The 12622-nt window shown below is 40.3% G+C and overlaps 1 protein-coding gene across 8 annotated transcripts in view; it reads left to right on the forward strand.

The window, feature by feature from the left end:
• Positions 1–12622, forward strand: part of EPHX1 (epoxide hydrolase 1) — a 34468-nt gene that overhangs the window by 3161 nt on the left and 18685 nt on the right. For 7 of the 8 annotated variants that reach the window (XR_003556322.2, XR_008749287.1, XM_027793102.2 and 4 more), the window contains exons 2-3: positions 8435–8619; positions 10481–10661. Coding sequence is in view for 6 of the 8 variants with exons in the window: in XM_027793102.2 (XP_027648903.2) it covers positions 8435–8619; positions 10481–10661 (366 nt within the window). In the remaining 2 variants the exon portion in view is untranslated. Of the gene's footprint in view, positions 1–5083; positions 5361–8434; positions 8620–10480; positions 10662–12622 lie in introns of those variants that run through there. The other variant, XM_027793099.2, reaches the window with a different exon arrangement.

Genomic DNA, 12622 nt, shown 5'->3' on the forward strand with positions numbered 1-12622 from the left:
TGCATATTCCTATGTACATTTCTTGTACTGTAGTTGGAGTATTCAAATTTTGTGGCCAGATGGGCAAAGGTAAGCCTCACCTTTGTGGTAGTGTGTGCACTGCTTCGTTGAGCCTGCAAAGTGTTTTCTTCATGCAACACACAATCCCATAACCAGGGCAGTCTTCTTTAATGTGCAAGTTCCAAATGTGGTAAATAGTTCTCTAATTACTGTGTAAGTCCCTAAAGAAAAGTCACTTGAAAAGTAGAGCATCTTGCTTCTCTCTGAAGAGATTTGGTCTGCTGGTAATTAATGCTGAAAATACTTTTTTCCCTTCTGAGTGCTGCTACTGACGAAGTCCTGGATTCTTCCTCTGAACACATTATTTTTAATTAAAAGCACAATTGTGTGTGTAAATGGGTATTTACTTAAATAGTAAAGCACAAAAATCTACTTCTGAAATGGTATTTGCTTTAATACCTTGGTCATGCTAGACATAGCTGGATGGCTAACACAATGATTTGAATATACCCTTGGTTTTATGGTTGGTTTGTTGTTTTTTAGAGCAGCATTATCAGCTTTGATATATATTTAAGCATATTGTTGTTGATTAAATGCTTTCTGATCAGCAGGGCTGGGATATTTTTGTAGGAATCATGGTAGCCATGCTTTGTTAGTTACATTTTTCAGTAGTGTGTGGTGCTGCCTTCTAATGCATTTGCCAGACTGAGGAAATTGTCTGTGATCATGTTTATGGAGGGATCCTACTGGGGTAAAGAACAGGAGCCATTTTCTAGGTTTCTTCTCTGAAAAGTGAGCTGTTCTCCAACATTCCTCCAGCTTTTTTTTTTTTTTTTTTTTGGAAACATCTCTGTTGGAGATTATTGGGTGTAATCCACAAGACAAGTAAAGGCTCAGCAAACTTTTTTTTTCCGTTCTTTTCCTACCTCAAGCAATTCGTCTTGTATTTATTGCACCCAGCAGTCAATTTTTTTTTCTTCTTTTGAACTTTCCAATGAAGACATGTAACTATTGCTCTACTGGTTTGTTCTGTATGCCCACTGCATCTGTACCCTGGATGTGTTTTGCCATCTAATAGAAGACAAGTCTTTCTTTCAAATTCAATGGCTATGTTTTGTGAATCAAAAATAAAGCTCTGTCGAAGGACTTAGTCCTCTTGGCTACTTCATCATGAGTGTTAATTGCTCTAATCTGGTGGGTACAGGTAGTGCACTTCTCTAGATGAAGCCCTTGAATCTACAGAGAATTTAAATATTTAGTTGTTATTAAGAGAGATATGAAGTAGCAAGAATTGTTCTTGTTACATGTTTACTCTGGCACATCCTTTTGGTGTTGCAGTTATTTGACAGAAAATGATGACTACCATCTGTTCCCCTCCTCTCTCATCATTCAAAGTTCCTTTTCTCTTTGAGAATGAAGTCTTCATAGAGAGATAACAACTTTCTATCTCTTCCTGTTTCCATAGTCACAATTTACTAGAAAAAATACTTTTTCCTTATTACACACTCATACATGTTTTTGTTCATGCTGCCCTTATACTTGGAGTCATGATCCTAATTTAAATTTAAGAGTATGCACCTCATCTTACTGTCTTGCAGATTGCCAGAAATTTCCTCTGGCAGTCTTTATATTCATCATTTCCATCTCCACACCTCCTTCTAACTGAAAGATTGTCATGTACTTTGTTCTTACATACTTTAGAGTGCAAGATTTCAAACTGTTGGCACACTTTTTTTTCCCCTCTAAGGCACTATGTACACGTCAATTCTGTGTGTGTTAATAATTAAAGGTTTTAGTAACACAGTTTTCTAACAGTGCTGATAAAAAAAGCTTGTGAAGCTGTTGGTTAAAGAAGATCTTTCCCCCTCTGATTTCATGTAAGAATCTTAAAGGGAATTAGACTAAAGGAAAAGCCCACAGTAAACAGAAAGACACATGCTGTGCTGTACCAAGCAGTACGGGATGAATCTGAGTCTTATCTAGAGATCAGACCAGGCAAAACATTGGCAATTATACCATGGCAGGGTAGGAAGGCAACCTTTTACTCTTCAGTACTGAAGGATTTAGTGAAGCTAAAAATAGAGCATGAATTTCCCTTAATGCCTGAGGAACAATTACCGTGATCTCTTTTCCTTATCTGTAATATCAGACTCTTGGTACATCTGCATTTTTTTCCACCCGCTCCATAAAATGCAGATACTGGCACAGGGTGAGGAGGTTAACCTCATTATTGCTAGAAACTGTGGTGGAAAGCAAAACAGAATGATGCGCTAGTCATAATTTCTTTTCAGACATTAGAAATTAAATGTTGAAGTAAAGCTCGAGATGTTCTTTAGAGTCTGTTTTACTGGACTGTGTCATTTAGTTCTCTGCATGCCTGCAAAGAAGATCTCTCTAAAGGCTGGATAGGATAAATAGGATAAAATCTTTGCACGATCTAACCTTAATGTTGTAGCTATCAAATGCATGACTGTGAAAGTTTAAACATTTGTTTCACCCTTAATTAGTGTGACTGAGCAGTGCTGATGTAAGAATCCTTTAGCATCTTTTCTGTCTGTAGAGTCCTAAACAGAAATTATTGCAGATGGAGAGATCTCCTTTCCCCTGAGTCGTGCACATAGTCATTAGGTCACAATAAAGGGCATCACACGGATTCTAGGTCGGGTTCTGCCAGTTTGCATTTATGTAGCTCAGAGGCTTTTTTTAGACTCTTTGAAGGAAGTGGGTTTTTTTCAAGCACAATAGAAGAAATATAAGGAAAACTGAGATAAACAAGGCATGTTTTTAAGCAGCACATAAGAATGTCTTGGGCATAGATTTGAAAGAGCAAGTAATGTTGCTTACATACGTGTTCTTGTAAATTGAGTATCTTCCTCTTAAAAATGTGGCTTGCAGTACTTTAAATTTATGATTGTGATATGAGCTTTGACTTGGCCAGTAGTTGCATAAATATGTCACCTCTGGGTGAGGCGAAGTGGGTAACTGAACTTAGCCCCATACTACTTCTCTTTTATGCTTAGCTAGGCTTGGGGCTCCATCCCTATTGGATTTCAGTGTAGTACTGAAGAGTTGGTAACACTTGACTGTCGCAGTATTGTAAGAGAAGTTAGGTGGGAATGTGTTGTGTAAGGTGCTCAGCTACTCCCCTGGAGTGAAGTGCCTGAGGAAATAACTGCCGTAAGGTAAGTACACGTTTTGGGTGATGCATACAGGGTACCTCCAGAGCCTTAAATTGTCTCTCAGTTGATTGTTACTGTTGTCCGAGGGGCATAGCAAATGGACAACTTCAAGGGAGCAGTGCCGCATGGCTACAGGTGTGGGGCATTCCTCAGCGGTGATGGAGGCTACCTCTGACACTGTCTTGGGTGCAGCTTGCTGCACTACTGGGAGAGGCTTTGCTGTGCCCCTGGGGAAGAGACTGGGGTTTCTCCTTCTTTAAGGTGACCTCTGTCCTTGCTTGTGGTTTTCTAATTGGGTTCCTGCTGTACTGGCTAATTTCTGATTGCGAACAGTCTAGAAAAAGATTGTGGAACAGAATGATATCATCTTTTCCTGCTGTTTTGGAGATAGCATTATGTGCTACCTCCCTATGGCAATAAAAAATGTAAATGCTAAATTTCTTATCGAGACAAGCCAGAAACTCTGTTGGATTTGTATTCCCTGTCTTTGATTTGCTTCCCTGCGTAGGGTGCTTTATTTCATCCGATGCCTACCTCTCCTCCTTTCCTACAATGTTAATGTATCCTTTTATGCTCACCTGGGAGATGTTATCAATCGTATGCAAAGCAATTTCTGTGTTGATAAGCTATTTTGAAGCTTGTCATAATGCTCCATAAACGACATAAGTAGTACGCTTTTCTTACACAAATGTCTTGACTCTGCGGTTTCTCCCTGTTTCTGGTGCTATATAATGACAAAAATGTGATGCCTGGAGATGGTAGGGTGTAGACTGAGGGTGAAGCTTCTGGGACTGTGCCATGTCTTAGTCCCTTCTAGGCTGTTAGTGCTAAGGGACCCTGCTACAGGTGCCGTGAGTTTAAGTCGTTCAGTGGGTCATTCTTCCTTCAGATCCGTTGGGAAGAGCAACCTGCAATCTCTGCTCTTCAGGCAAACTGATCTGTAAACAAAGACGCTGCAGCAGAGGAGTGCCTTTTCAGTAAAACCTAATGCGCGAGTTTATGTTACAGAACAAAAATAAATGGAAACATCACTTCTCAATTGAGCTGTTATTTCTCCTGCAGAGTAATTATTAATCAATAAACCTTGTATCTGACAGCATCAGAGTGTGTTAACTGGTCTGAGCTACCTTGCAGTCTGCTAGTAAACCAACCTTGGAGAGAAAACGTTATTAACTCTAAACCACGATCACCTCTGGCATGTGTCTGAAAGCAGCATGGTCTCTCACAGCTTCTGCTTCACCCACGTGCTAGCAGTTTTGCACTGATAGGGTTTAATAGCACCACTTGGAGCTGGGGATATTGTGCATCATTCAAGCCATAGTTGCTGGGTTGCATAGCATTTGGGCCAAAATGGATTTCCAGATGTTAGGCTGAAAGTCTTTCCAGTTGCGTATTTCTCCAGTAACATGTTTCAGATGGATTCTAACGCTGCAAGGCAAAGGTGAATGATTACCACTAGAACAAGGTGCGGGTTTGGGGGTTTTTGCCATTAAGCTCTTTCATAGATGATCTCTCTAAAATATAAATAGCACTGTTCTCTGGGGCATCTGTTACTGGATACTGATGAAGACAAGGCAGGAGTAGGGTCAGTAGCTTTGATGTCAATAATTGCTTTGTTCCTGTGGAACTATTAGCTCTGGTGTTAATGCACAAACAGAGAACAATGCAAAGCAAAATGCAAAAAAAAATGCTGAAAAACAGGAGTGTTTTTAATAAGGAGCACATGTAAGAAGGTTTTGGGGTTTTCTTGCAAACAACATATTTCTTAAGATACACTTGACCTTCTTCAAGAGGAGCTAGTTTTGGGGCTATTTACTGGATCCATCACACTCCAACATTTTTCTTTCAAAACATGTTTTTAAAGTAGCAAAACAAAAACATTCTTCCTTGAACTCTTTAGGATAAAAGTACTGTCTAAGGTATTTAAGTGCTGTCTACAAACAATATTCACCCTGGGGTACAGCAAAGTCTTGGAGCCTAAGTACTTGATGTAATAAATGGAAATATTTCCTTCTAAGGTCTTGCCTTTGGTCGCATAAAAAGAGGAAAAAGCCAAACCAAAACATGAACTCCCTTTGAAGTAGTCATTTGTAAAGGCAACATGCCAGCATGGTTGCATCAAGAGACTTCAAGAGAATAAAAGCACCGGCACCTTGTTTTTTAGATCTCTGAAAACTGCAAGTATAGAAAAGTTTTATTATACCTGTTTCTCCTTCCACATTCGTGATGCTGTATTGCTGTATCATGGAACAAGTGTAAGGGACTAATAACTTCCATCTCACAATAGATCTCAGTAGTGATTAGCAGAGGAAATTCTGGTGCAGATGTGTCATGACTGAAGTTGCTTTATGCTGTACAAATAACACACGGGAGTTCTAGAGAACTAGCTTGAATAGCAAACTTGGGAAATCACTGAGTGCATTTGCTCCAAGTGGTCTCCTCTCAGCACAGGTTGGTAGGAGCGTGCTGCGTTCCAGTAACTCGTCAATAGCAAAACAATCCCTTTGAGTGTGCTATGAACAAGCGCGAGTTACAATTCTGCTGACGCGCTTTGCCCTTTCTCTTCTTCCTGTGCACTTGGGAAAAAAATGTAGCATGGTTAGAGCTGTAGGCCCCTGTATTCATTGTAATCAGGAATTTTACAGGCACTTTCAAGGGAACTGAGGGGGTCTTAATATAGAGAGCAACTTGGGATCTCTATTAGCAAAAAATATCCAGAGGTATCAGAGGTGGCTTCCTCCCAGTCAAAATGACATCTCATGCAAATTGATTTGTCAACCAGCACCAATTCTCTGCAATAGAAGACAGAACTACGTGACACCTGAAGGTGATTTTGATGCTTACTGCTGGATTGTAAACAAGCTCATCCTCTAGTCTGTTTGGAATTAATTGCAAAAATGGGTATCTTTTCACATAGCAAGTCCTTTGTATACGCAGTCCAGGGTGAATGCAAAATACGCATGTTTGTACACAATCCCTCCCATGGCTTCTGCTGCAAAAAATTCTGATTTCTCAAGTTTCCTTGAGAGCAGATGGGGAAGCAGAAATATATTTGTAGCTCTCTGTACTCCAGCGACTTAGAACATCAGAGTTTCTTGCTAGAGAAGGAGCTGAGATTCTGTTCCTGGGCAAAGCAGTTCAGTGTTAGGTGCTGTGCCTCCCTCGTGCTGGCAGAGGCCGTGGTGCTGCTGCAGTGTAAGCCAGGAGAAAGAGGCCTCTGTTTTTCTAGGTACCCCAGCCATCCTGCCTGAACAATGGGGCTGGCACTGACAGCAGCTCTCTTTTCTCTTGGCATGGCTGTTTGTCGTGGGGCTTTGTAAACATACTGAGGTTGGCAAGAGTTTGAATTTTTTATACATGGTGTTTACATAGTTATGCTGGTGAACCTTTGTAGTCTAGCCGTGGCTGGAGTTGTGCTGTGAATTCAGGGAAGTGGCTGTTGTTCTCTGTGAAGGCTTAGTAATAGAAATGCTGTTAAATACTGTGGTAGATATTATTTCTATGTAAAGTGCTTTGAGGTTTCTAAAAGCCCCTCCAGTTCTGCTCTGCAGTAAAATTTGATTGTGCTCTGGAGGCTCCTAGACTGCATTGGTTTACGTGTTGAGGCAAGCTGAAATTGGATAAACTTTTTAATTCTGGGGTAAATTATGGACTGAGTATGGTGGAGGTGGGAAAAGGTTGTTGTTTTGTACTCCAGAGAATGTTGTGGAGAAAAACTGGCACCTTCTCAAACAACAGAAAATATGGAAGGACCAGTGAAAAAAATAAACAGATCAAGATCTTTCAGTGCCTATCATTCCTGTTCCTCCAGCCTCTGGGAATTAAGGCGCTTTTCAGGGCTGTAGCACTTGCATGTGTAAGCAATAGATTTTTCCAGCTTGGTGTCCTATCTGCATAGTGCCCGACTTCTGTAAAAATGTTTAGTGGGTGCTTATTTTGACCATTTTATTTATTTATTTATTGTCAGCCATTAGAAACTTGAACTCAAAATGTGTCCTGTCACATAAAGGCACTTACAAGACTGATCAATTTTACTCCTGTTATAAACTCCCATTAACTTGTGTTAAAATTCCTATTTTGATCCAGGAATAAATTTGGTCTATTCTGTTGACTCTGAGCACTTTCAGACCATCAGATTTACTCTGCAGCAGTAAAATCAACAAAACCTTCTGGCTCTGGAGAAAATGAAGACTTTCCTGTGCCATAAGCAATGCTTGCTTTACAGAAGTTTTGAAATACCTCACGTCTTACCAATTTCCAATAAGTGTTTGAAACATAACGTTCTTTAAAAATACACATTAAAATCATAACAGTACTGTTCCCCAAAGCATCTTACAAAAGTTTCTTATACTGAAAGGGATGCTTGAAAACATTATTGGAGTCTGAGTAATTATTTTTTTCTATGCAGCATGAAACAATTCAAATTATTCAAAATATTTTTTTTCAAGGTCTTCTGACTAAAGCACAACAGCTCTGCAGTCAGTCACACAGATATGCTGCAAAATTGGATAGTTCTTCACTTTGACAGAATCTTATCACTTGGGGAATGGTGTTTCAGAGCCAGGACAGCATGCACGTGGTCTTTTGTTTTCTCTTTAAAACAGTTTAGAAGGAGGAAGAAAGGGAAGGTCCTTCTACCCTTTGTGCTGCAGTTCAAAGGTTATGCAAATATATCCCTGCCACACTCCCCCACGCTGATTGGGAGGTACAAGGTGGCTGCCCTCATGCTCTTCACTTTTTATTCTATATATATGTCTGGGTTGTTGTTTTTTCCTCTGAATCTCATAACAATAGATACGTGAGCCTTACTGAAGAGATGCTCTGCTTTGGAATTTGTGGGAAATTTAGAGCTTCAGAGGAAGAGAAAGCATTAAATTTGAATTATATCCACAGTCACCTCCTTTACTGTTGAAGTTTGGCAAGAGTCAGCAGACACTGAGAAAGCCAACGTGATGTGTTTTATCAGAGGACTGTTTAATTACCAATCCATGTGATCTCTTGACTTGCTTTGAGTTCAGTTTTTACTAAATGGTTTTTATGTAAAACATTTAATTCTGCCCCATTTGAGTTGCATAGGATAAAACATCCTATTTCTGAAATTTTACAGAAGTGTTGGTGTCCTGTGTGTGGCAGAATATCACATAGCTCGAATCCTATCTTAAAAAGCAAGAAAATCTCTACAGTCTTTATGAAGTACATCACATGTCTCTGAACTATCTGGTTGGGCTCACCGGCATTCTGTTCTTCTCTTGCAGGCATTATGCTGCTCGAAGTGTTCCTGGTTCTGGGGACAGTCATCATCTACTTATTACTTTCCAAGAAGAAAGAAGAGACATTACCCTTCAAAGACGGATGGTGGGGCAAGGGACCAAAGCCTGACACTGAAGAAGATAGAACTATTTGGCCATTTAAGGTGGAAACTACAGAAGGAGAGCTGAGCGTAAGCAAATCTCTATATCGGGGAGAGATAAGTAAGAAATGTACAAATAAATGTAGAACTTGTTTTGAAGTTATTTTTAAATTGAACTAATAGTTGTATTTATGAGACTGAGCAACGGTGTCCAGGACTTGGGGGAAGGGATTTTTCAGTACTTGAGAACGTAGGTATGGATAGGCAGGTTTCACATCCTGCTACACAATTTTGTTCTCAGATGGCTGTTGCAAGATTGCTAGTAAATAGACCTATTCTGTAAATACATAATAAACAAAAAAAATCATATACAGATTACTCAACTCTATGTTTCTGTTTGTGTACTTTCCTTAGTTTGTGTCAACCAGAATAAGAACAATGTCTTTTTTTTTTTTTTCCCCTTCTTTTCTTTCAAAAGCAATTAAGAATATCTCATTTTCCTGACTGCTTTATGTTTGCAGCTGTGCTGGGTGCCGAGTCTTCTGTAATTAATGATCTACTTCGGTCAACACTAATACCACAGTGGTAATTGCAGTAAACATGTCCATTGCAGAATTTGTTAGATAGCAAGGTTTTGATTGTGTATGCCAGGGACTGCATAATTTCATAGATCTATGCAGAGTAGTGGTTCAAACAGTATTCATGGATTGCTCGTATTATTCATTTACAATGGATTCCTGTTTACTCAGTAAAGCCTGGGTTTTTTTTAACACTTTGTTTGCCCTCCTTAGTAATATCAATGGTCATTGATGTCCAATATCTGTCTTACACTGCTGACATAAAACTAGGTAATTTCTAACTTACAGAGGTTTTTGAAACATGCAATGCTGTATTATGACAGCCATTGCAACATAATGCATTGGTAGAAAATTCTATTTCTAAATATATTCTTCCATAAACAAGGAGTTAAAGTTATGCTATTATGCTAGTATACAGTACTCAAACATTTTTTTAAAAGGTGTCAATCCTGGACAAAAAGACATGTTAAAAACTTTATTTAAAAATCCCTGTTTTCTGTACACGTGTTAAAAGCCAAAGCAGTGAGCTTACATACGACTGTCTTGCCTAGACTGAGACTGCCTGTTCAGTGTGAGGCACGAGCCAGTGCATACACCTCACTCATCTTAGAGTTGAGAGCTATCTCTATCGCTGTATTAGAAAGTGCTGTTCAGGTTTAAACCCCACAGAGGTTTGAGCAGCATTAGATTTCCAGACCTGCCCTCCACCCTCAACTCTTCCGTGGTTCTGTTCAGAGTAGGAAGGGGCTTTTGGCTGTCCTTCCCTGCTGAGTGATTTTGGACTGATTTTGCAGTATTGTCAGCATCCCCTGTAACCTTGAAGTGCAGTGGGAAGGTCACTTTCACAGTTACTCTAGATTGGAAAACTAATTCCAGTCTAGTTTCACCAGCTTTATGGCCATGCAAAATCCCTCAGAGTGTTTCCCAGTGAAAACATCCAGACCCTTGGTTTGGGAAGGAGAGCAAAAGGTTTGGGCCAGACCCTAGCGCTGATCGTGAGGTTGGGCTCGCAGGTAACCTAGTGAACAACATATCGTGAAAAGGCAACAAGATTTAAACTGTGAAGCTGCAGTACTGCCAGAAGAGTGTGTTGTCCTCTGAGGTTATCAGCCTGGCAAAGAGGTTAACCAGCCCTGCAAAACAAAGACGAGTGAGTGTTAAGAACAGCTGCAAATAGAAGAGGAAGGAGGCCATCTGGAGGAGAAAAAGAATTGGAACAGCTGATGGAGCATCAGTAAAATGCACAGGTGTCATTAGAGATGTTATTTTCATTGTTCTTGTTTCATTTGGGAATAACTAGAAGCTATGCACAGTAGAGCCGAAGATGGCAGACGCAAGTGCCTGTAATATCTGTTCTTTCTTTTTCCCTGTAGGACTTATTTAGGAGACTTGACCAGGCTCGACTGACTGAGCCACTCGAGAACAGCTGTTTCCATTATGGGACTAACTCGGTGTATCTCAGGAAGGTTGTCTCCTACTGGAAAAATGAGTTCAATTGGAAGAAACAAGTGGAAATCCTCAACAAGTACCCACAGTTCAAAACTAAGATTCAAGGTATGTGGCTCTTTCCCTTAAAATAAACAGTAACACATAATCTTGTCTGCAAGGGATTGTGGTTGTACGAATGCCATGGTTGTCTTGCACAAGCTGTCCCTTCCTGGCTACCATGGCGTGGATGATTGGCATTGCTGCTGAAGCAGCAAGAAACTCCTGCGTTGTAACTGAAGCCTTTAGGACAAGGAATGACAAATGGAATTCCCTTGTGCATGGATGCGTTGTCAGTTGGTGTTAACTGGAGCCGAGCACAAGCATTTGGAAACAGCACTGGATCTTAAGATGTACACATGTTCCCTGACTTGCATGCAATCATGCAAAAATACCCGCTGATGTCTCCTTGCTCCACATAGTTCCCCAGCTGCTGCTGTCAAGGTGATGCCATGGGTCTGGCAGCCCTCCTCAGCTGGGCGTGCTGGCTGCTCAGGTTGTCCCTGCTTGGCAGGGCAGATGCACTCTGCTGCGCCATTTCAAGCATTCATAGGCCTAGAAATGCAGGGTGCCTTTCCCTTGGGGCTGACATGCTGCCAGGTGTGAGTGAATGCTTTGTCTTTTCATTCCAAGCACAGGCACCTCTGGAAAGACGCCATTCAGCTAAGGTCTTCTGGTGCTGGAGCTTGGTCAAACTGGACATTTTAAATGCTTGAATTAGGGTTGTGTTTGAGTCACTTGGGGGTACAGTTGCAGATTTAGAGCACAGCAGGCAATTGTCTCATGATGGCAAAATTCAAGCTTGAGATTATGCCATTATGTTTTTACTTGCACCCATAATTGTGCATTATTTCAAATGGGGCAGTTCACTGTAATATTTTAAATGGATTTGGGACAATAAACAGTTGTTACATAGTGGTTAGAACATAAAGATTTTATTTGAATGTATACAACATGATTGATGCTCAGAAAGATAAAAGCAAAATGCCTTCCCTTAAAAAAGAAAAAAATAATAATCTTGGACAAGAAAGGGAAAAGAAGCTAAGGAAGATGCACTATGTATAACAATAGGAAGAGAAATTTCAATGTTAGGGATAATTACAGAGATGAGACATGAAAAGACAAGATAAAACATGCTGTGTATCAGATTCCTAGCTTCTGTCATCACTTGACAGCTTTTCCAAGAATACAGAAGTGCACAGAATTGTCAAGGATGGGGAAATCTCAGTGAAAAAGGGTGGGATTGCTGGTGAGCTGGAGTTGATGGTGAGTAAAATGTGCTTAAATGCATCAAGAAATGAGGCATTCAGACTATACTAAAAGCAAATTATTGTTTCCCGGAAAGCAGAGCCCTGGATGGGTTTGAGGAAAAGTGGTTCACTTGAAGCAAATAGTGCAAGCTGTGTGTGAAGCTCACTGCTTGCATATTGAAAGGGTCACAAAGGAAACAGGACTGCAATTTTTACCTTTTTAACAATGAGGAGACTGGTACTAGAACATAGTTTCCTGTTCTGATTTACTCAAAGAGATACTGAAAGCTTTGGACAAAAGGTAGAAAAAACCTACTAAATGGAACACTTTTTTTTTTTTTAGTAAGGCATTTTTTCAAATCCTTGATTCAGCATGATTGGTTTTTCAGCAGTTAAGATGTGTGACTTGATTACAGGAGGCCTCCGAGGCCATAGAATACTTACTGAAGGCTTTTAAAATTCCTTTTGCTGTAACATTGGGATCGAGGGCTGGAGACACAAGGCAGACATACTCAAATGGAAAGTAAGGCATGCATAAAACAAGGGAAGTGATTAACACCCCCAAACAGCTGCTAGCTATGATGGATTCCCTATCTCCCTATCAACTTCAAGTTGCAGTTGTATGCCTTCCAAGAGGAAAAAGCTGTGGCTGGCTGAAGCCTAGCCGGTGCCATATAGGGACATTTGGGTAAAATTTAAGGGCACTTGGACTAAATGATGTAATCATCGCTTCTGCCTTTAAGCTGTTTGAGTCACTGTGTTACCGTTAGTAGATTGCTT

Source organism: Falco peregrinus, chromosome 11, assembly GCF_023634155.1.
Source record: "Falco peregrinus isolate bFalPer1 chromosome 11, bFalPer1.pri, whole genome shotgun sequence".
Taxonomy (NCBI): Eukaryota; Metazoa; Chordata; class Aves; order Falconiformes; family Falconidae; genus Falco; species Falco peregrinus.